Source organism: Dermacentor silvarum, chromosome 7, assembly GCF_013339745.2.
Source record: "Dermacentor silvarum isolate Dsil-2018 chromosome 7, BIME_Dsil_1.4, whole genome shotgun sequence".
Lineage (NCBI taxonomy): Eukaryota > Metazoa > Arthropoda > Arachnida > Ixodida > Ixodidae > Dermacentor > Dermacentor silvarum.
This window is the reverse complement of record NC_051160.1, coordinates 34,746,530-34,771,654: the sequence shown is the minus strand read 5'-3', so window position 1 is coordinate 34,771,654 and position 25,125 is coordinate 34,746,530. Positions and strand designations below refer to the sequence as shown.

The 25,125-nt window shown below is 47.0% G+C and overlaps 2 protein-coding genes across 3 annotated transcripts in view; one reads left to right on the top strand and one right to left on the bottom strand.

The window, feature by feature from the left end:
• Nucleotides 1-25,125, bottom strand: part of LOC119457907 (beta-1,4-glucuronyltransferase 1) — a 414,428-nt gene that overhangs the window by 220,424 nt on the left and 168,879 nt on the right. The gene's annotated exons all lie outside the window — the stretch shown is intronic.
• On the top strand, nucleotides 19,205-23,109 carry LOC125946677 (uncharacterized). The gene is made up of 4 exons (XM_049670522.1): nucleotides 19,205-19,317; nucleotides 20,289-20,349; nucleotides 22,388-22,512; nucleotides 22,977-23,109. Exons 1-4 carry the CDS (start codon nucleotides 19,257-19,259, stop codon nucleotides 23,042-23,044), a joined length of 315 nt encoding a protein of 104 aa, XP_049526479.1. The 5' UTR covers nucleotides 19,205-19,256; the 3' UTR covers nucleotides 23,045-23,109.

Genomic DNA, 25,125 nt, shown 5'->3' with positions numbered 1-25,125 from the left:
CTGCCTCAACGGTTCTAATAAAAACAGATAACGATTGTTTTTAACTGTTCTGCTGAAACTAGCGTTATTCGCAGTAACGTATATTCGCCTCCCCTAGGCATTCCCCATTGTTTGCGATAAAAAGGCGCAGTTTCGCCCAAAAGGCAAAGCATCGATTGCGATTGCAAATTAGTAGACAGCTATACAAAGTAAGGATAGTAGTTCTATCGGTCGTATAAACTTCTAAACATTCACTTACTAAGTAAATTAACAAGAATTTTTCATGCGCGCAGAAGCAAACATCACCCGATGATCGCGGAAACTCGCTGACAAAACGCTGGAGTGAGGAAGCGCGGCTGCAGCAGCGAGCGAATTGAGCTTCGTGCTGCCTGCCGCTTAGACGCGAACTAAGCGGCAGGTACACACAACGAGCACGGCGGACTCTGTCCCCGCCGCAGATCACTTTCAAGATAGGGCCCGCGCTGCCACGCGCGACTGTGCGATACGCAGTAGCCGCCGGTGTAGAGCAGCGCTTCGCTTTACTCGTACGCTTTCACTGCAGTTACCCTACAGCCTTCTTAGCAAGCAGTACGGGCGAATGCCCTTACAAATGTTCACCTGCGCCACAGCGTCTGCTCGGAGCCTACTTGGCGTTTGCCCGCTACCGTCATCGCGTACCATGCTAGAGCGGGGTAGTAAATTAATGAAGCAGTGCACGATTAGACTTTTATAGCGTTCCGCATCGTCAACGCATCACCGATGATGATGATGATTTATTGGCATCCCCTTTGAACGGGGGTGGCGACAATAGTTCCACCTAGGCCTGCTTGATTTACTCAGGTATACTACACCTGTTCTTGTTATCTAGCATTTTTTCTGTATCACCTTTTAAAAATTTAGCTTGTACCGCTGCCTATGATTTTAAGAGATCAGGTCGTATCCATCTTTTCCCTGCTTTTTTTCCACCAGTACTCTAATCGTCTCTTGCTGATCTCTACGGCTGATCTGTTTATGTTTCCTTCCACTTTAAACCCAAGCGCTTCTGGGAGTTGCACGTTACCTACGGTTCTCGCTGGGTGGATCCCGTCGCATTCCATTAGGATGTGCTGAGTGGTCTCTGGATCTTTACTGCAGCATACACATGTCTCATCTAGTTCCGAATATTTGTTCCGATATGTTTTCGTCCTTAGGCAACCGGCTCGAGCCTCGAATAGCAAGGCACTGCCCTTTGTGTTATCGTACAGATTTTCCCTTCTAATTTCTTTCTTCTCATTCTTGTAAATCTCCATTGTCCTTTTCGTTTCCATTCTTTGCATCCAATTCACGGTCTCTATTTCTCTCACTTTCTTTCTGATGACCCCTGGTTGTCTATTTACAGTTTCGATTATCCACAATGCTAATGCTATGGCGCCATCTGGTAACTAGAAATCAAACAAGTGTCGTGTCTGTAGTCCTAGCAGCGTGAGAACAAGCATCCGATCTCAATAATTGCGACAAAACATACCTAATGATTTGACCTCAGCTTAAGATGAGACTTAGCGATGAGTAAATCTTGCCCCCTGTTTCTTGCTGTCAGGGCGGGGAGAGCCAATAAAAAGCGCGAATTGGGATCGAAGCGCGTGGTCGGCGTTGTATGGGCGCTTCCATGTTTCTCTAAATGATCACGGTTATAGGTGGCTATTACGATTACCGGCGGTAACTGCCACACTAATTATTGGCATACGAAGTGCATGCCCAAAGGTCCGAACATGTCGTGTATGGCTGTACCGTTTTTTGTAGCGAGCAAAACTAAAGCTCTCTAGTGTAGCCAAAAATGAGCCAGTCACTCCCTGAGCTATATATCGCTGCGCAAGGACGTTGCCTATGTACGCCTGGTACCTTCGGCAGTGCTGACAACAGCTTGTGAGATTGAGTGTATAAGTCTAGTTAACCTTTCTACCTTTTTATGCATCCTTTCTGTCTCTCTCTCTGATTCTGATTCAGGCTGCGAAGCGCAAGGGGGCGTCAAGGGCCAGGGTATGATGTTTCCGCCATCGCCGGGCACCAAAGGGGGCGGTTACTTCCCAGACGGCGGCGGCTTCTTCGGTGGCGCCAAGGGCAGGAGGCATGAAGGGTGGAGGCTTCAAAGGATTCCCGCCCCAGCAGCCGCAGCAAGCAACAGTGTAAGCGAAAAAACCTCGAGCTTATAAAACCCGCAACGAATACTTCTTACATGCACATCACATCCAAAATCTAAACACACGTACGTAGTCTTCCAGTGATATCTGCAGCTTATCTATACACAGTCCGGCCTCGTGACGGCCTCACACTCTTCCTCGACTATCGTTGATAAAATCTTGCGCAGTATTCAATGGCAACTCAACAGAACGTCGTTGAAAGCAATAGAATTTCTATACTGACTTTGAACCTAAGTTTTCTTTGCGATACCTCCCAAACATTCCCGACCGCGGCGGAAACATACATTTACAGAACATATCAAATCCACAGACGTCAGCGATTCGCGACACTGACATTGTGCCATGACAAGAGACATGAAAACAGAGTTCGCAAAAGCTACTTAATAGAAAGGAACATACTACAAAAAGTCCGTATTGCACACAACAGTTTGAAGGGCACTCCAGTAATGGTGTTCTCCAGCTTAAAAAAAAAAGAGGTTTATTTCCAGAAAAGACGATACGAACATTTTGAGTCACAATGATGGCATCATACCACCACGACGATAGCGTTTACTAAATACTGATCATTGTAAACACGGCACGTTTTCAAAGAGAGGTCCCGAGTCCGCTATGGCCTCACTAACATATTACCACTTAGACGATCAGAAATGCAGAGTTACACATAATCTAGCTGTCACATTATATAAAACGATGTTGAATGTGTACAAGTACATGAAGGTCATGTACAGTTATGATGTGACACATGCACCTTACATAATTGGGTACTGATGCTACGAGATGCGTATAAACAAAAATTCCCATGCACACGAGAGCACGCACACACGGGAATAACGGGCGCCTACATACTATGTAACTTCAATAAATAGTATCGATGGCCTGGCTACAAGAACCAGGCTGGTCAAAAGTTAAGACATACGCGTCCATCAGCCACTGACAGGAAACGGCAAAAAGAGGAACTCCTCTTCCTCAAGAAAGAACAACTCGTCTGACAGAAACGACAGTACTTCAAAGTATAGAGGATCTCCAGAAGTGGAAACAGAGCTTGGCGACGATGTCACGCGGCAACTGCTTCCCACTGGTTACACCACAGACAAAACACCCCCGCAGGAATTTAAAAAAAATGTGGTTGATCCCTCTTATATAGGAATCGGTATAGAACACGAAAGTGAAACGTGTCTTCACAGAAGTAGTGTAATGTTTATTGCACATTGATATATAATGTCTATTGGTGTTTTGTGGCTAAAGCGCCCTTAGGCGTTGATGCACCCACGCTGACGCCTGGTGGCACGTCTCCTCCATCACGACTACCAACGTCGATGACCATGAGCAACCGTCGTGCATATGGAAGCTGCACTACGCTGCACACGCTAGCACAACGCGAAAGACGAAGCACGTAACTGACACACTAATACAACGCGCAAGACAAAGCACGTAACTGAATCGTCACCGAGTCAAATCAGCGCGTACAGCGCGTCGTAATTGCAGCCTCCGCGATCAACTTCAGAAACATTTTCAGAGCTAATTGCGGAGGCCACGCTCCGCTGTGCTGAGTACGGTGAACGCCACCTAGGTGGCGTTGGTAGTGCTTCTTGATGCCAGCGTCCCTTCGAATGCTGGCATCGAGGCGTCGTAGTACTGAGACCACCGAAGCGTTCACTGTCGGTGCGCGTTAAGGCCGGAATACATGGAGCGAATAACCGGCGTCCGAGCGAAGAACTTCGTCGGGCGGCGAACGTCCGACGGCCGGCGTCAAGAAATTTGCCGTCCGCAGCCGATCTGCCTGTCCAAACATTTTCGTCGGGCGAACGCCGCCGCCGGAAGCGTCTAGCGCGCAGCGGTGGACGACAGCCAATCAGGAGGCACTAGTTCCGGTCGCAATGCATGCTGGTGTTTCGCGCGCGCGCGCCTTTTCGCGTCGTCTGCAATCGCGTTGGTGTTGCCGTGTCTGCATGTCTCTGCACCGATTGAGTAGTTCCTAGTATGATCTCTCAGGAATCGCGTTGTATTTGTACATCCCATATCCGCTGATCTGCGAGGAAACAGACAAGCAGTGCAAGCTCTCTACAACAACCTTCAACAGAAATCTTCTGATCTCAGAGGCCACATGCTGTCGTCATGCCTATCTCCCGACTTCCCCGATAGATGGCGTTGGCATCGGATATTTCTTTCGCTAGGCTTAGACGCGTTCGAAACGAGAAGCGATCTCGAAAACTACTCAAGGTTATCCATAATACTCTGTCGTCGAAGCGGCCTGAGACTAAGCGAAAGCCGTTTACGCAGTCATTTGCTTCCAACTAAGTGAATTCTACAAGGACAACGCCAAATTCAGTTCGAAGCGGGCGGCCGGGACCGCCGCCAACACGGCGGCCAACGCGCGGCGGCGTTCGCCGCATGTATTGCAACACAGCAAACATCCTGCGTCGTGTCGCCGCGTCGTTACTTGACGCGTGAAGTTCGTCGAGAAAGTTCGCTCCATGTATCCCGGGCTTTAGTGTCATAATGCAGTACTTCTCTTTTCTGCTCATAGGCGGCGGCACCGCCCCGAGCAAGAGCGCGGGTACACGGAGGAGTGTTAGATATATAAGGCGCGTCTGTGTAGCTCTCTGCGAATGCGTTTGTGGCGCAATGGGTTAAACGCTCGGCGATCTATCGTCGCGGACCGAGAGGTCGTGGGTTCGATTCCCAAATTTTGCATGTTTGTGGAACTTTTTCTTCTGGTTTCTTTCTTTGTATTATGTTCTATGACGTATTTCCGTGACGGAAATACGTCAGTGAAGTCTTGGTGGACCCCGGAATAAAACACTTTCGTGTTAAAAAAAAATCGTCGGCCCTTCCACTCCGTGAAGATGGTTAACCAGCGAAGCTGAAACGTGCGGCCCCGGTGTTGATCACTGGGTTAATCCCCGAGGTTTCATTAAAGCATTTCTCAATTATGAGGTTACACACACGCTCCCCCGCGACGGAGAGAACGACGTCACTGACTGCTCGCAGTCTGCCCGTTGTCGCTTGCGATTCTTCGAAATTAAATTGCTCCAAAGTCACATCTGTCCGTTGCGTAAGACAATGAATGGCTCGTACCCCGTTAAGCAATGGCTCACACCCAAGGAGCTTTTAATTTTTTTTTTTTTTTAACACGAAAGTGTTTTATTCCGGGGTCCACCAAGACTTCACTGACGTATTTCCGTCACGGAAATACGTCATAGAACATAATACAAAGAAAGAAACCAGAAGAAAAAGTTCCACAAACATGCAAAATTTGGGAATCGAACCCACGACCTCTCGGTCCGCGACGATAGATCGCCGAGCGTTTAACCCATTGCGCCACAAACGCATTCGCAGAGAGCTACACAGACGCGCCTTATATATCTAACACTCCTCCGTGTACCCGCGCTCTTGCTCGGGGCGGTGCCGCCGCCTATGAGCAGAAAAGAGAAGTACTGCATTATGACACTAAAGCCCGGGATACATGGAGCGAACTTTCTCGACGAACTTCACGCGTCAAGTAACGACGCGGCGACACGACGCAGGATGTTTGCTGTGTTGCAATACATGCGGCGAACGCCGCCGCGCGTTGGCCGCCGTGTTGGCGGCGGTCCCGGCCGCCCGCTTCGAACTGAATTTGGCGTTGTCCTTGTAGAATTCACTTAGTTGGAAGCAAATGACTGCGTAAACGGCTTTCGCTTAGTCTCAGGCCGCTTCGACGACAGAGTATTATGGATAACCTTGAGTAGTTTTCGAGATCGCTTCTCGTTTCGAACGCGTCTAAGCCTAGCGAAAGAAATATCCGATGCCAACGCCATCTATCGGGGAAGTCGGGAGATAGGCATGACGACAGCATGTGGCCTCTGAGATCAGAAGATTTCTGTTGAAGGTTGTTGTAGAGAGCTTGCACTGCTTGTCTGTTTCCTCGCAGATCAGCGGATATGGGATGTACAAATACAACGCGATTCCTGAGAGATCATACTAGGAACTACTCAATCGGTGCAGAGACATGCAGACACGGCAACACCAACGCGATTGCAGACGACGCGAAAAGGCGCGCGCGCGCGAAACACCAGCATGCATTGCGACCGGAACTAGTGCCTCCTGATTGGCTGTCGTCCACCGCTGCGCGCTAGACGCTTCCGGCGGCGGCGTTCGCCCGACGAAAATGTTTGGACAGGCAGATCGGCTGCGGACGGCAAATTTCTTGACGCCGGCCGTCGGACGTTCGCCGCCCGACGAAGTTCTTCGCTCGGACGCCGGTTATTCGCTCCATGTATTCCGGCCTTAACGCGCACCGACAGTGAACGCTTCGGTGGTCTCAGTACTACGACGCCTCGATGCCAGCATTCGAAGGGACGCTGGCATCAAGAAGCACTACCAACGCCACCTAGGTGGCGTTCACCGTACTCAGCACAGCGGAGCGTGGCCTCCGCAATTAGCTCTGAAAATGTTTCTGAAGTTGATCGCGGAGGCTGCAATTACGACGCGCTGTACGCGCTGATTTGACTCGGTGACGATTCAGTTACGTGCTTTGTCTTGCGCGTTGTATTAGTGTGTCAGTTACGTGCTTCGTCTTTCGCGTTGTGCTAGCGTGTGCAGCGTAGTGCAGCTTCCATATGCACGACGGTTGCTCATGGTCATCGACGTTGGTAGTCGTGATGGAGGAGACGTGCCACCAGGCGTCAGCGTGGGTGCATCAACGCCTAAGGGCGCTTTAGCCACAAAACACCAATAGACATTATATATCAATGTGCAATAAACATTACACTACTTCTGTGAAGACACGTTTCACTTTCGTGTTCTATACCGATTCCTATATAAGAGGGATCAACCACATTTTTTTGAAACCTCCTTGCTCATACCCCCGTAAACGCGGCCTCCCCATTACGAAGACAGAAGAGAAGTGAAATTCTACGCTGGAATGATGAGCGGCAACGCAGCCAGCTGCGGAAGAAGACGACGACGACGAACGCGGGAGTAGAGGCACGAGCGCGTGCCGAGCACGGGCGCAACCCGAGGGGCGCCAACGAGCCAGTTGCGGAAGACGACGACGACGGTCGAGCCAATACTGATGATGATAGCTTACTGTACACAGGCGATTTCGCCTAGCCATATACGTTTTCGCCTAACCATGTGCATATAAAACTTCGCTTTAAAAGTCGCGCGACGCGGCCTCGTGAGCAAGGGCCAGATGTGATGGTGGGGTTAACTCCACGGAAACCAGCACGCACGGTCCTTTAAAATACCCGAGCAACGACGCATCGAAGCACCACATGCTTGTTGGATTCTTGAAGGCGGCAATTGGGACACAACGACGATGGGACCATAGCCCCCCGCTGTAGCTTGTCACGCGTTGGGAGCACTTGCTATCCTAAACGCCACTTGAAGTCGCGTAGATGTCCAGGCAGAAAGGACGCCGTCATCGCACCCCACGACACATTATTGGAACGTACGCGGCGCACTCGGGGAACCAGAGGAAGCAGTAAGACTGACACTGTATCCACAACACGGTTTTCGAGGACGTCTACATCAGATCACACCTGTTGTGCGGGGTGATAAAATTCCACGGCCGTAGAGTAAAATGCAGGTGCGTTTAAAACTAGCGGCCCGCGTTTAACCTGTACGGCCCGGTAACATGTAGCAAATTTTTGTGCCAAGGAAATGACACTGCGAGTTCACGCGCGGGACACTGATCACCGTGTAATAGGCGAAGCAGAAATCGCAGGGCAAGTAGCCGGCATCGGACAGACACGGATGGGAACGCGAACCCATCGCGAGAGCGTGGTTGCCCAAGCGCCGCGCAACAGGCCAGTTGTGTACTGCCCGACCAGACAAAGGAACCGAGAAGGGACGGCAACGATCCCGTAATGGCGGCTGTACAACTTGGCAAATGTGCCACACACGGCCGCAAAATACAGACTGTGCTAAGTACCTTCTTTCTAATTGGGCCAAGTCATACTCTTGAGCTTCCTGAATATTCGTCTTGCATACTCAAGAACTGAAAGCCACTCAGACTCGATTTGCCATCATGTGTGTGATGAAGGCCTAAAATAGTAATAGAATCGCCATTTTGAAGACGCGAAAAGGTATTGTGGAGAAACAATGAGCCAATAACGACATTTTTGAGACATTCAGCGCCGCGCCTGAAATATTTCCGTACTCAGTGAAAATTCAAAGGCTAGGGGATAAGCTGTATTCGTTCCCGATATAGAATGTGATATCGACGGCGAAGGCTGTCACCTTCACAACACCGCTACCAGGCAGTGGGAGGCCGCGCAAGTATGTGTCTAACAGTACTGAGCGCAGAAATGGCTCAAGGCTGAGCACAAAGAGTATTGGGAATACAGGGCACCCTTGACGAACACCACGAGTAACAAGAAATGGTGCACTTTCACGACCATCAAGAAACAATGTACCTCGGATATTTGAGTGGGCGTTCCTAACAATTTCAAGAAAATTTGACGAAAAGCCAAGCGAAGGCAGCACACTAAATATCTAGCTATGTTCAAGGCGATAGAATGCCTTTTCTTGATCGAGTGAAACCAAAAGATCACGTGCAGATCAGGTCAGCGTGTGCGTCATTACGTCACGCGTAACGAACGAGAGATTATGGATCTCCCTGCCAGAGACCGAGCATGCCTGGTGGTGTCCTATTAAGGAAGGCATCAGGCTTCCCAAGCGTCGAGTGACAACAGCTGTAAAGGTTTTGTAGTCAACAATGAGAAGCGTGATTAGCATCCATTCCTCTAGAGGAACTGGTGATAAACCTTGCTTAGGTATCAGCACAATACGACCATTGCGAAAAATAACCGCGAAATCAAAGATCCCTAAGCAGCGGTGAATGACCGACGCGAAAGTGGCACCAATACCTTCACAGAAGGTTAAATGAAGCTCCACAGGCAACCCGTCCGGCCCTAGGGCCGAATGACGCCTCATGGAAGATAATACGACCTTCACCTCTTCAGCTGACGGCCGTGCACAAAAATGGTCAGCCAGCTCAGCTGGAACCTGAGACAGCCCACTTAGAATTGTATGAGATCCTTGAGTACCATGATTCATTCGCATAGTCGTACGCGCCATGTTTTCAAAATACGTTACAACGAACGAAGAATCAGGCGCGGGAGGCGACATAACAGGACGTGCTCTTGAGACCTCTGAACCCAGTGAATTCGTCTAGCAAGCGAGTTTCATGCAAAGCGCAGAACTTCAGGGTGCGCACACGTATTACGTCTACATAGCCAAACACCCTCGGACAAAGACGACGCTGCGATCAGGGGTTGGAATCGTCTCCGCAGCTCGCGATGCCATGCCCGCTCCAGTAGAGTCATTCGACTGACCGGAAGGGCAAAACGGAGCTTCGTGGCAGTATAGGCTAGTTCTTCTGACATACGTCGTCTGATGTGACACGTCCTTCTACTGAAGAATGTACGCACCGCTGCAGCTTGAGCGCGTCCCACGAGTTTGGGTCAGATCCAGAAAGAGAGGCGCGCGAGACTCTTGAGAAACAAACGGGCGAGCGCGCGTCATGTAGAATACGGATGTCGATGCGCCAAGGTTTTACTGATGAGGAAGGAGGGAAGCAAACTTCAAGCATAACTGGTCTGTGATCGGAAATATAAACAGGTGAAGGTAAAGTTATCACATCAGACTGTGAGACATACGGAGCTAAAGTGCTTGGCGCGTAAGTGCGATCTAACCCTGTCCAACGTCACTCGACGAACAGCTGACTCGCAGGTAATTGGATACAGGGTTTGTGGTGCTCATCTCTATCCTAACGAAGCGGGCGCCCCCGTAAGCACGTCACGGCGTCCGCTCATAAGACCACTGTCGACAGACATAACCTTGTCGTATGGCGAGACACTGCCTGCACGAGGGCTTCGTTGGGAACGAAAGACGGCAAGAAGAGGCAGGCTACCTTGGCGACCTGAGGGTCGACGGGAACGACAGGATACCACTCGTCGCCGAAGACACGGAAGCCAGCATCGACGATTAGAGTCTCGAAGGCCATGCTCTTGCCGGTAACTCGGAAGTTGAGGCCTTCCAGCCTCAGAGAGGCCAACTATTGCGGCCGTCGCATCGACGACGGTTTCGAGACCAGTCCCCACAGGGACAAGAACATCGAAGGAGGGAGTCCTTCGAGTGAGTCCACGACGCCATGGGCGTCATGGCATGAGTGGTGGACGTGCAACACGCAGCGACGCCAGCGGAATCGCGCTGTCTTCCTCTGGTTTAGAAAAAAAAAACCGCATATCCACGGGGTGAATGATGATGAGTGGGCGAAGCTCCGGAGGGAATCATCGGTAAACCGTGAATCTTCCGTGTAATTCGCCCAGTCTCGCCGCACTAAATCGAACGATTGACCTCCACCAATGGCACGCGCCATATGTGACGTCATTCCTATTTTATAACAGCGCCCTTCATTATAATTGCACCATCTCCCGCTTAAGGGGACGCTAGCACAAACGCGTTAGAAACGTGCAGTACTCTCTAGTAAGGGTGAGAGGCCACAGCGTCTTACGCAGCCGTTTACACATCCCGGAACGTGCACCGCGTTTGCCGACGCCATCACATGACTGCTGAGAGAGTATAACCCCCGTATTCATAAACGCTCCTTGACTTGAACTTGACTTGCCACCGCCTTCAACGCGTTTCGAACGCGCTGCCCAAGGCGGTGGCAAGTCAAGTTCAAGTCGAGGAGCGTTTATGAATACGGGGGTAAGGCGGAGAGGCCACAGCGTCTTACACCAGCTTCTTACACGGGCCGTAATGCGCTAGCACAAACGCGTTAGAAACGCGCAGTCTTTCGCTAATATTGGGTATTTATTGTCATCGTGGTGCGTGTGTCCATGTGCGCTTCGTGGCGTAGTGGTTAGCGCCGCGCGTTCGGAAGCGAGGGGTCCCTGGTTCGATTCCGCGATTCCGCGCTACGGACACAACTTTCGGAATTTTTTTTCCATAAAAGTAGACGTGGCTACCTACTACGACGACTACTTCTACTACATACTACAGAGGAGGGACAGACCCACACCCTAAGGAACTTCGCCCCTAAAAAGTTTATTTCGACGGACGATAACATGTATGCAGGACTGTATACACGGCACGTTTTCAAACGGGTTACCGAACGTTTAGTTATATAACTGGATATGGCCGTTGTGCCACCGAATAGCTCGCACTACAATCTTTACTACCCTTATAGGTGTACAAGCTGCTCGACTTGTTACCTGCGGTATTACTCAGTGACAAAACAAAGTATACCTAACTATTCTCACTGCAACAAATACACGTCAACAAGTGCGCAATTCTTTTATTAAAGCGAACATTTATAACCCTTTTGCACCTACTTTCCAAACCATTAAGCCACAATTGCACGTGTACTTCTATCACGCAAACGCCAACTACACCGCATTGAAATGATCACCCCGTGTTCATGACGATGATGTCCATGCTATAGCACATTGGTGAAACGAGGGGTTGGCTGACATACGGGCAGAAAATAAATGCATTTAAAATAAATAGGAAGAAATGACATGAAGAAGGAATGGTAATTGCATGTGTTCTGTGTTTGGTCATTCAAAATGTTTGATCTTATATATATGCGCATGTGTACTTAACTCATGCACAAAGCTTTGTGATTCACGCACTGTTGGATTGCATTGTTTATACATCTGGTGTTCAAATGGGTGGCATATTTTGTGACATAATTCACTCTTTTTGCGCACATTTGCTTCATTCGCTAAGTGACAAGTAGTAGCCGGTGCCACCATAGAGGCTCTAACCTCTCGTATTACTCATTTCAATAAAATACAAAAAGCAGAAATGAAGAAATGCCAGGAAATGTAAGAGTTGTCATAATGCATAGCATGTGTGCGGGAGACCACATGCGAGCGCGCCAGTTTCCATTTCGCTAAAAACGCAGGGATGAATTGAGCAATTTTATCGCACTTAATTAACCGCTCCACATAGATTACAAAACATGCATGGGATCTGCATATTTTTGTAAGGGCAATTCCAATAGACTTTCTCCAAACTATATAAGTTGATTATGGACAGGCGGTAAGCGACTTCCTGCAAAGTCTAAAGTTGGTTTATATACACTCCGTCCACTTATGCTTATAACGTTACGTCAACTAATGTTTATAAAAATTTTCTTGTCACCGAAGTAATCAACAGACCAATTATAGCTGTATTTATGTTAACTCTATGAGTTGTCTATGCAAACCGTGTGGACGCCCCGCCTTACAATCTTTGTCCGATAACGTCTATAAACTTTTTGCCAGAGCCATGGATTCCCTGTATACATCTACAGTTTTTGTGGTGTCTATAGATTGCCTGCAAACAACGCGTAGCCTGTGAGAGTCAAATTACTCGCCAATTAATGTCTATAGACTAGAATGTGTACACAATTGGGCTCCCGGTCTTACTTTCTTACACTAATGTCTATAGAATGTCTAAAATCCATAGGTTATCTATAAATAGTCTGCTAGACAGTCCAAAGACACCCTTCTGTGAATTCTATACACTGTATATAGACACCGTCTTTGTCGACTAATATATATAAACTTCCAGAAGTCAGTAGATTATTTGTAGACAGTCTACAGACTTACTCTACAGACAACAGGTAAACTTAGCACTTTTCATCGACTAGTATGTATAGACGTTCGGCAAACAACTCGCAGCTACCTGCACCGACCACTACATCCTTATCAAATGAAATAGCTTGTTTCTGAAGAAACAGTAAACCAAATTTATATAACCAAAATGACAAGTACTTACAAAATAAAGTGCGTTACAAAAAGTCCGCAAAAATCTTCACACCGACTAAATTCATTTTCATCAGCAGCGCGTTGATCAAGTTCGCAATTTCGGCCCCAAGGTCCCACCGTAAAATGCAGGTTCGCTTGTGTCCTGTCGTAAGAGGAGTGCCTAGTTCAAGGTCTCCTATGTAAAAAACATCAGAACGGAGAAATCGTCTTTCTCGGCAACCAATGCACCGAATTTGATGGGGTTTAAAACATTTAAATTAACACTATTTAAATCCAATTACTGTACGTAGCAAGTGTTTTACTGACGCTGTCAATTTCTGTACAACATTGTCGAAAATTCAAAAAAAAAACTGTGAATTAGATTACAAGACTGAGCAACGAAAAGCGCATCACAATTCCGTAAACTGCACCTACTAATCAAATTAAAGCGGACAAAATTTATGTATTACGCACCGCTCTGACATATAGCAGTAATTTGTGATTAGGACGTTTTGCAACGCCCTCGAAAACATTGCCAAGGCTTCAGAGCTAGAAATTCATACACCGAATTGCTTTACCAGGTGCAGTTTACAGAACTACGACATCTGTTTTCGTGCAAAGTTAAGGATTTGTTAACTACGTGCATAAATTTTTAACTCCACAAAGCCCAATGTATCATTTTTATACGCTGATTTTGGCAGCTAAAACTCTGATTTAAGCACTGGAAACCATATGCAGGGCGCATACAAGTGTTGGGATAGTTCAGTTGTGGATAGTTCAGCAAATCAATTACTAAGTAATTAATTACCGTAACAATTATTGTGTACACAATTATTGTTTCATTGTTTTCTTTGCACCAATATACCCCCCTATAGCCGTCAATAAATGTGAATAAGCTGTTTTAATTTTCTTTGATGTGCAATGGCATCCGGGCTTTGTGGGGTTAAATATAACTTCCCAGTTCTCGGAAATTTTTGTAATAAATTCCAGGCCATAAGTCAAAATTCTGCTGCCTACGGTCACTACAACTCAACATTCTCTTTCAAATGCAACAAATTTCATTAAAATTTCTCGCGCGGTTATCTCGTAAAAGTATTTATGCTTTTTACGTGTATTTTAAGTGCCCGAAACTTGTGTTTACGGCCTTCGTTCGCCATCTTTTGTGGCTGTACCATGGTACTAAGGAAATTAGGCGCACGATACTCACAAAAGTCAATCTATAGCAGGATGTCGCAAATGACGTCACCCGTTGGAGAACTGACACACAAACTAGCTGATTCACTGATGCAGTATCTTCACCAAACCGAGCTTAATGCATTTATTTGATGACTTTTGTGAATTTTTGGTACATGTACCTTGTGGCAAGTCCCCGAATTTTAACAAAAACGTGCCTTTTGATTGAGATATTGCTCTTCGCTCGGAGCTAAACCTTTCTCGTGGGAGAGCTATGAGGAGTGTACCGCGTAAGTTTGGAGATATGGCCTGTCGAATTGCGCATTTAAAGCTGTTTGTCGGCTAATCACTACAGACCATTTACAAGGAACGCCTTCCGATGTCCACAAACCCATCGTGCATAGATGGAAGCAGAGTTGCCAACGACTTTTGCATAAGTGTGGTCAATACACAAAAATAAAAAAAGGATAAGTCAGTGAGGAAACCAATGTTGTTTTTTGGGGACTTTGTTCGCTTCTTCGTTTGGATAGGCAAACACACACACACACACCACACACACACACACACACACACACACACAAACGTAACGACTGTGCATAAAGAAACACAGTAACATTTAACAAGACAAAAAGACAATTCCCATGGATTGCGGGCAGCGTATATAAATTGCACAGCCAAAATAGCTAGCCCGAAGCAGACATTCATCTGTAAACAGTATATATATATATATATATATATATATATATATATATATATCAGAGAACAAACCTACAGGAAAACGCTTCTTCTCTACAAGCAAAGTCTGCTCTGATGCACGTTTTTTTTTTGAGACGCTATAGATGCAGTAACTGTCGTGGTACCAAATTTTATCAAGCGACACGGAGTTAACTAGCGCCTGAAACGGATATAAGAAAAATTACTATTCGTATGCACGAAATAACGAGAATATATCTAAAAAATCATTACAAGGCAAACGGGAAAGACACGAAGAAATACCTGTACGTAAATATATTTGAAAAAACAAAATAGCTCATAAAAGCCCCCTATAGGTTAACACAGCGAAAACCTCGGAACAACGACATACCTCATCGTAGCAAACGAGCGACAAATATACAACTGTGCCACTTTCCGCTGTTTTTCCTTTATTTATTTATCCATTTTTTCCTGTCTTTACAGTCCCTCCCATGCCACCTCAACAGCAGTTTGGAATGGGACAGCGACCGATGTATCAAGGTCCATCCTTCGGTTGAGTCACAAGCTCGACGCTCGCATCGCTCCCACGACTGCATGAGTGCATAAATACAAACAAAATATCAAAAAATAGCGAGAGAGAGCACGGTGCTGGTTGCTTCGTTCTATGGCGCGCTTCTACATACCTTGAAAAAAATAAAAACGTCGTCCGCTGTCTTACCATTCCCCCTGACACCTTCGTGCCAATCGTGTACTACCACTGTGCTTGGAAGGGGCGCTCAGCGCTTGCACTAACTTCACACGTGGCATTCCGTCGTGTCTCAACAGAAATTCTACTCCGACAGCAGGAAGTCAACAGAAACACAACATAATTTAAATAACTGCTTTCACTGCTTTCACGTGATATCAAACAATGTGTATTTCATTCCACTATATACCCACTTTTAAATCGACCGCTGTCGCGTAATTTGAGTACACGGGAAACGTTTAACACTCTTACGGGTCTATAAATTGGGTTTGGTAGGAAGACTACATGCAACGCCGTTAAAACAGCGTTGCATGTAGGCTCCCTAGTGTTTGGCCTATCCCATGGTTAACATCCTCACACTTGGTGTAAGATGAAATAGTTATCGGGGTGTATTTTTGTTTTTCTAACTTTTTTTTCGGCAAGGAAACGTGATGATTGCTGGAGCAGAGGTCACAAATAATCAATGAAATAAAGTTTATTAGCTATCGCTATCGGATTGTCGCACCAAATACGCTGGTGCTCATCGGGTGCTCAGAGTACACAGTTTTCAACTACGGCTTGTCTAACCGCAGGTGCAGTTTGATCTCGCTGTAATGTACGACAAAAAGTTTTATAGGCTTAAGGTAAAGACGACACAAATGAAACAAACCAGAACCCGTAAGGGTTTTTTTTTTTTTTTTTTTGCTGACACAGCATGCAGAGTGGTGACATTTCGCAACTGTGCCTCTAAATACCCCGTTAAATTACGCGACGAAGCATCTAGCTAGAATGACGATCGAGTTTTCGGTCGTGTAACGGTCAAACGCCAACTTCCTTCTAAATGCTCTAAAATATGTACAACGATTAGACAATACGGTAACGATGCATACGAGTAGACTTCGATAAACGAGGTAAGTTTTCAGTCAGGTCACTATCGCTTAGAAGAAGAAAAAAAGTGGTCGCAGTTTCACCTGAAAGGCGAAGCATCAATTGCGATAGCAAATTTGTAGAGAGCTATACGGAGTAGTGATAGTAGCTTTATCAGCTGTATAAACTTGGACATGCAGCAGCACCGGCAACACGCAGAATTAATGTCGACGCCGTCGGCGTTTTGCCCGCGTTCGCACAAAATGCGTGCCGCGTTGCTGACTGTTGTCGGAGCCTCTGATATAAATAGGCACTTGGTGCCGCAGCTAAACGTCGCCTCCCTTCCCCCCCTCCCCCCCCCCCGCACGCCCTTTCAGGCGTCGGAAGAAGGCGCGTTTGCTCTACATATAGGTGATTGTAAAGGAGGAAAGAGACGCCTACTTATGCAGCCCTTAAGGGAGCACGGCGCAGAACGCGCGTTTGTTCTCCGCCGTGCGTTCACTCCCCGTGAAAGCGCGCGTCCCTCGCGCCCTTTCACTCGCACATACAGCGTTCGGCGGCGCGGGGCGACGATTTCATCTCCATTGACGTCATACGGAACCTCACGGCGACGGCGACGCCGACGGCAGAAATCTGCTTTTGAGTGTCCATATAATTGCTGTCGCAATAAAAGAAGCTGTAGCAACATTAACTTACAACGAGTAAAAATGGGAACCGTGGCGGCACGCGCGCGCAGGCAATCACAAACCAATCTCGCTCGACCAAACGCTGTCACAACGCTGGCGTAATGAAGAACGCAAACAGAGGGGAACGAACACTTCTGCTGCCTGTCTCTTCAACGCGTCTCCTAAATTTACATTAGGTGACCTCCAGCTCTAGACGCGCGCAAGGACACAGCATATGCAGCCACCAGCCATCACGGCTCGCCAGAGCTTGCCCCCGCCGGTAGTTGCCTCTAAGATAGGGAGCACCAGCACACGGCTGGGCAAGAGGGTGAAACGTGCACTCACCTGCACCCATGTCCCCCCCCCCCCCCCCATTCTCGGCGCGAGCTTGGTCATGGTACCGCGAACTCAAATCTCCATACCCCCCTCGCCCCTCTTCACTGTGCGCGCGATTGGACCGTGCGCATCAAGCCACCACCCTTCTCGGCTCGCCCTCGCACGCTTCCTCTCGCACCCACAGCATTGGGCGTTTGGGGCGCGATAGTATCTTATCAAACTTTATAGGGAACATCACGGCGACGCCGAAAATTCGCCTGGAGCGTCCGTATACTTTTCTATCGCAATCAAAATTTTAAAAAACATCTGTTTGCATAGACAGCTTCTTGTAGGCACTTTCCAACAACAATCACGGTATAACTTAGGGATAAAACACCATAACAGCTAGCAGGAATGCAGCTTAGCCGGCGTCAGACGTGTGAAGCTTCAGCTTGAGAAGTGAAGCTCCATACCAAAAGTTCTGACTTAGAATGTCGAATCAAATACCGATTCGTTCCCTTTAAAAAAATAGTAATGAACAGACCGCTTCAGTTTGACCGTGGCAAAGTTTAGTAAAGAATACGTCGCCTAAATGGATGCAACAACCTGTAGATAGACTACAAAAGAAACAGCCTTGATCTGGTAACTAATTGAGAGATATCGTGAAGAAAAGAAAACATTGCTCCACGTGCTAATTTCGAAACCAACGCTTCTGAGTATTGCGTCAGCACATCCGGTAGATATGGATTAACAACACACATTTCAGGAGGCCTCGCATTGGATTTTCTTTCTATTAATTTTTTACAGGCACGCAATTATCACTGTTCTCATCACGTACGATTCGGCCCCAGACGAATATTCAGCAGTTTCGAATATCTAAATCTCACTTTGAGTACGACTCGATAAACAAAATCTCTCCGACTCGTGTTGCACAATTCCGACTATCGGCACACGCCTATACTGCATACAGAAAAGTTCGATAACCTTCACCGTAGACTACCACTGCCGTGCGGTAAAATTATCACACCGCTTTATGAACTTACAGTTCGAGTTGATCAATGTGAAAAGGTGACGCCTTCAAATTTCTGAACTGTACAGGCAAGAAAACTTGCAAAAGTGAGTAACGAACGGGCAGAGGCAATAAAACGGGTACAACAAACACGGCGCTTAGTGAAAGGTGAACCGAATATACAGCAAAAAAAAGAAAGCGAGATAATAAGCAGACACAAAAGATAATGTTGCGAACGTGGTTAAACACTCCGGTACGTAGCATACGCGCCTTAACTACGTTGACGACAACACTATCAGTTGTTTAACCTTCTTTATCTTGGTTCTCCTTGCTGTGTACTCATTGTTAACCTTTCAATGAAAGCCGGTTGGACGTAGCGCGGTGTTTATCGTATACCTGCTTCTTCGCCTCTGTCGCGTTGGTAACGCGCTTTTGGAAGTTTACTGTGAAGTACTACCTCGCCCAAGTGCGCAGTATAAAGTTCAGCCGTGCCAACCGAACGCTAAAAGTAAAACGCGATGATTTCCTAGTTTGTAAATCACGTGATCTGTATGCTCTCCGCGCGCTGTTAAGGGACCCCTGTAACAAGAACACGTGATCTCGATTCGACGGTCTACTTTCGGCTAAGGCAAGACGGTAGAGAAGCCAGATTTGTTCGAAGAAAAAGTTGACATAACGAAATTGTTGCGTCTTCATTGGCGCACAAAGCTGAAAGATATACTCAATACAAGCGTCCGTAGACTGCATCGAGAACAATGAGAACACGAGAAAGACTGCAAATGAAGCGAGTTACCAGATGGCCCGAAACAAAATAAATTATAGCGACGCGTTGAAAGTTTCAAAACGAATATGCTATTCTCTAGTCGGCACATGGATGAACAGCTGCATAGTTAGAAATACAGCTGTTATACGCTTTCTGAAGGACGGATGACGCTGCAAGTCATCGTTTTCGCATTCACTACAACGCTGTTCCTCACTCCGGGCGATGGTGAGTCGTTTCGCCGTGCAAATTACGCACGACGAATTACGCCAGTCAGTTGCGTGATGACAAAGCCCGTGCGATGCACAGCCTTTGTCGAAAGTAAATAGGCCATTTAAGGAAGTTGTACCTGATTCCAGGCTTCCACGGGTGATTCATCAGTGAGCCAGGACTCATCTGCACTCGTGCACTTAAGTGGCTTAATTATATTCTATTGAGAAAAGTTGTACATCGCACAGGCCTTGTCAAAAGAAAGAAGGCCGAATCTGATAAGCTTGAACAGCCCTCTGTAAAGAAAAAGTAAGCCACTTAAAAAACATGAGCCTAGCTGCATCGCGCGGTACAGCATTTCTCAAATGAAACTAAGCCACTTAACAACGTGAGCCTACTTGACTTATAGCTGCATAGTCCGGCAAAGCTTTTGTCAAAGGAAACTAAGTCACTTAACATAAGTGTAGCTATAGGTTCTAGATGAGCGTTGCCTCATTCGTGGGCCTCCTAGTGCTAGCAACGAAAGCACTGGGGACTGGGGACGGGAGTTAAATCAACTCCCCAGAACCTTCCAAGGGTGATATCTAGTAGTATTTACTCCCACATAATAATTAAGAACACATGAGTTTTTTACACGCGACCCCCAAAAGTTCATACCGGGATGATGTTGCAAACTCCCTGCATGATACAGTATGGAAACGTACGAACTTTTATATGGGACACCCATATGCGTTCATATGGAATTATTGGATATGATACGTATATGAAATTTGCAATGCTGCACTTTTAGAATTTGGAGGCTGAAGCTCTTAATCGTTTGCTGCAAACCCCTAGTCATTTGTCATACATTTCATCGTTTTTTAAGTCAACTGAAGGAATCTCCACGCTCCGGAAAGCACGCCAAACAATCGAGATTTATATGTGTTACAGCAGGGCGCCCTGAGACACGTGTGTACGATCTTATCTAACGGCAGCGTTTCATTTCAAAGTCCAGGGTAAAGACGGAGCTGCCAAGCGGGCAAAGAGGTCTCTCCTGCCTTACACAGAAATGTGAGTAAACCAAGGCGCACGCTAAAGAACACGTCAATAAAGAGTTTTAACACCGGAGCTGTTTAAGCTCATGGTTAAGCCGCGTAGCGCGAACAAAAAACTGCACCTGGCGATGACGTCACCGCGCGTTGCCTAGCAACGCCTCACACAGCTGGTGCGAGGCGTTGCTAGGCGACGCACGTTTGCCCAGTCTTCGCACCACTTAGTGTGAAGCTGCCCCTAATTTTTTTTTCGGACCGAAGCGGTTCGAGGACCCTAGGAAACGACGGGCCGTAAATGCGCCTGCGCACAAACCAAACCATTCTTAGTTTCTTGCGTTCGCGTTGACCCAACACCCAAAAACCGAAAACTAGCAGGGGTCCCCAAGCAGTCCCGGGTCTTAAAACAGCATACGTGACAATGACAATGGCGTTTATTTTTGCATCAGTACAGCGTAATCACACGAAGGAGCGTGCTGAAAAAGCTACTATTTCGACAGCTTGACAAAGCCGCAGGCCCCCGCATTGGCGTTCACGGCACTGACTCTGGCACAAACAGCCTATAACATTTCAGAAATTATACAAAATTTACACAAATTACACAAATAGAAAGTTGTGTACAAAAAAATAAATAACCTTATACCCTCTTACAGGAATACATAACATACAATCACATTCCCATACAGACAAATATTCTTCTAAAAAGACTCAAAAGAAAAAATAACAAGGTATACATTATTATGCAAGCATATTTCTGCTTGACGCAGAGCAAGAACAAAAACACAGCAAACATACTGTTGCCCAAAACAAGAAAAAAACTTCATTCGTTGACACGGTGAACGTTTATTACATTTTATAGCTAGACCTTTCGCTAGACCTTTCGCTCTTTCGTTTTCACTTGTAACAAAAGCTTTGCTGCTCTTTTTTTTTTTTTTTTTTTGCTTTCAAGCACCTTTTTTTATTATTTTTTTCCCCATTGTGGTGTCCCGAGCGCTCGACTCAACGAGTTCTGCTTCTGACACAATTCTCAAACCCTGCTGCTGATCTTAACCCAATAGCAGCCTACCCAATGCGACTTGAGGACCCAGAGTGTTGGGTACCCAATTTTAAAACTATCTAATGGATCAACAGTTGATACAACGGAACACTGAGAGAACGAGCGTGTGTGTCAACGAACACGTGTGTGAGAGTGGAAGAGTGCAAATAATTGTTACATCAAATGCGTGCACGTGGGTGTCCCTCAGTGAGCGTGCATTGGTGAACGAGTGAGCAAAAGTGATTACGCTACGTAAAGCGTGCGTGTAGGCGGGTGTTACCGAGTGAAAGTGAATAAGTTAGAGCGAATGTGAGTGAGCAAGTGTTAGTGATTGAGTGAACTTTGGTGAGTGATTGGGCAAGTGAAAGTGAATACGTTAGACTGAACATGAGTGAGCAAGTGTTACTGATTGAGTGAACTCTAGTGCGTGATTGGGCGAGTGAAAGTGAATAAGTTAGGGCGAATGTGAGTGAGCAAGTGTTAGTGACTAAGTGAACGTCAGTGAGCGATCGGGCGAGTGAAAGCGAGTACGTTACAGGGGAGGTGAGTGAGCAAGTGTTAGTGATTGAGTTAGAACTTGGTGAAGGTGAACTTTAGAACTTGAGTGAGTGATTGGGCGAGTGAAAGTGAATACGTTAGAGTGAATATGAGTGAGCAAGTGTTAGTGATTGAGCGAACTTCAGTGAGTGATTGGGCGAGTGAAAGTGAGTGCGCTAGAGATGATGTACGTAAGGTGAGCGAGTGTTAGTAGGTGAGGGAGCAAATGCTAGTGAGCCAGTGGGACAGCGAGACTGACTGTGTTGAAATTAAAGTGTGTGAGTTAGTGGGTCGGTTACAGTGATTACGTCAGAGTGTACGTGAGTGAGCGAACACATTGAGCCAGTGAGTGAATGTGATTCTGCTAGTGCGAACGTGGTCTAGCGAGTGTTCTGCTTCACTACTTTAACCAACACAAATACAGTATGGAGTTCACCCTGAACTGAAGCTAATCACGCTACCGGTACAATCTCTTCCTGTCCCTAAGTCTCAGCGGCACGACGCCAAACTTCCAGGACCTTGGCAGGGACGTAAAACCCGATGAGAGGATCCCCGACATCACAAACAGCTCAGACGACTACGAAGAAGCATTGATGGAGCCTATGACACTCGGTACGTCATTCCACAGTGCTGACGCTTCGGCACAATACGCAGACAAAAGTCCAAGACAAATCGATTTTCGGCGATCGATCATACGCTGATGTGGTTTAACATTCTAAAATATCAGATTGACTACAAGGAACGCCCTGCTAGATGGCTCCAGACCACCTGGTGTTTTTTAACTTCATTTTGCAGTTTAAAATTAGGAGCTTCACGCAACACGTGTGCGGACAGCTCTAGCTTTTAGATTTGAAAAAAGAAAGAAAGAAATACCCAATACTTAAAACCAAACATTGCCCTGGAACATCTACTAAACAATTATCGCACAATATACTAAGAATGTGTGCGTTTAAAAAACATACTCTCATAAACGTGCTTAGTCGCAAGCAAGCAGCCACGCTTAATGGCAGAGCTATACGGTAAGTTCATTTCCTGTCTTTCTTTTTCCCCCTTTTTTTCTCAATTTTTTTTCTCAGGACCACTGAGACAACGTCCCCGAAAACCATGGGGCGAGGGCAGACCCAAGTCAAGACCACAGCAGTGATGGCGCAACAAGAAAGACCGTGCCTTAATTTCCGTGAGTCCTGGAACAGCGAGCGTCCGAGACAGCGTTGAATAAATAAACAAATCATTTATTCGGTTAAAACGGCTCCTTTACCTAAATGTAGAATAGTTGTGAAGACAATAAAGGAGATCACAGTGAGCTCACTAAAAGAAACCTTCGCCGGTGTACGCAAATTAAAAAAAAGTCGCAGTTTCGCAAAGGCCAAGCATTGATTGCGATAGCAAATTAGTGGACAGCTATGCAAAGTAAGGATAGTTGTTTTATCGGCCGTGTAAACTTGTAAACATAGGCACACTAACTAAATTAACAAGCATAGTGTCACGCGCGCCCAAGCAAACATGAACGCATCTCACTCGACGACTGCGGAAACCCGCTTCAAAACGCTGGAGTCAGCCAGCGCGGCAGCAAGCGAATTGAGCTTCGTGCCGGCGCTCGCATCAACGCGATCTTAGCCGCGAAAACACAGGGAGTGCGGACTCTGCCCCCGCCGCAGGTGCTTTCAAGACACAGCCGCGCGGGCGGTCGCTCGCGGCGCAGAACGCGCTTCCCCCCACCCTACCCCCGGAGCTTTCCGGCCCGGCGTGAGCACGCGGCCACAGTAAAGCGCGGCCCCTCCTCCTCCCTGCCCTCTCTCCGGAGCGTTGTGCGCAACTGGACGATTGCGCGCTGCCTTCCCGCTTTCCACCCTTGCGTGCGCGAGCCGCGATTGCCGGCTCATCGTCGCATGCTTTCACTCGCACATACAGCATACGGCGCGGGGTGACGATTTTATCGCCCTTGGACTTTATACGGGACCTCTCGGCGACGGCGACGGCAGAAATCCGCTTGGAGTGTCCATATAATTGCTCTCGCAATAATACATGTTTATATCTCTCTCGACATCACTACACCTTCTTTCGATATCCACTTAGTAGCAGACATTTCAGCAGGACAGTTTCAGGCACGGTGTATTTGCCTTCCCTTTGGAAATATTAGGTTAAAGGATATGAAGGAATCCTAAAGAGTTTTATTGCTAGGCCTTTACGTTACGGTTGTCCATAATACTAATTAGATATGCCGACGAAATGTGCAATCTACTCAGAGCAAGCATGGAGCTTCTAAAGATAGCGAGTACTGGCAGCGCCTACATACATGTGGCTCCATTGACAGTATTACGCTCGCCCATAGTTCGTACAGTGCGTACACTGTATGTTTCAACGTCATTTTACATAACGCGACAATTAGTTTGTGTAACTGTTCGTTTCCCTGGTCTTCTTATGTGGTTATATGTATAGTGAGTGTGGACTTAACATTTCTTTGAAAACGTGCCGTGTGTACAATGCTCCTTACTTTGTATATGTTATCGTCCTGGTGGAATTGGGCACTCTTTATGACTCAAAGTGTTCGTATCGCTTTTTTTTTCAAAATAAGTTTTAATAAACTGTGCAGTGCACTCACTGCGAGCAGTCTGCTCACCGCGTACCAGGGACCGCCACCGGCGCGCCGTCATTAAAGGCCTTCTGAATCAGGAGCAAGCAGGCATCGATCAACCGCCGCCGGCCGATGCAGAAACGTTGCGCCGAGAAGCCGAGGATCGCTTAGCACTATGGTACTATTTATTCAAAATGTGGAAAAGTAGACGAAGAGCAGGAGGAAGACGTGCTCTGTCGTGAACTGCAAAAGCGACGTCAGAGACTTGAAGCTGTGGGATGGGACTTCTACCGCGTCTGCTGCACAAGTAGTGCCCGTGTTTACGACCCTTCGGTATGAACACCTTTCCGCAAGGCGAGCACAAGTTCAACCGCTTACGCTAAAATATCTAATTGTCGGCCATAACCGGCCACCCATTGTCGACAATAACATCCAAGCTAACATGTTACTCCCACCGTACCTGTTACAAAATTTCACGAAATGTTGAACTTCGATTAACATGTTAGTCAGCGCTGAGTGCTCCCCATGCAAGCACGTACTCTATAGCAACTTCAGTTTTCACGGTAGCTAATACAAACTTAAAATAATAGGCGGGTAACGCGAGTTTTAAGCATGACATGCTTTTAGCTCCCGTTGTCGGCGACCTTCAA

Excerpts from the sequence above, each read along its gene's own strand:
- LOC125946677 (XM_049670522.1), top strand. The coding sequence starts at position 19,257 with ATGACGCTGCAAGTCATCGTTTTCGCATTCACTACAACGCTGTTCCTC. Across the intron at positions 19,318-20,288 it reads GTTCCTCACTCCGGGCGATG|TCCAGGGTAAAGACGGAGCT; the intron begins GTGAGTCGTTTC and ends TTCATTTCAAAG. Across the intron at positions 22,513-22,976 it reads GATGGAGCCTATGACACTCG|GACCACTGAGACAACGTCCC; the intron begins GTACGTCATTCC and ends TTTTTTTCTCAG.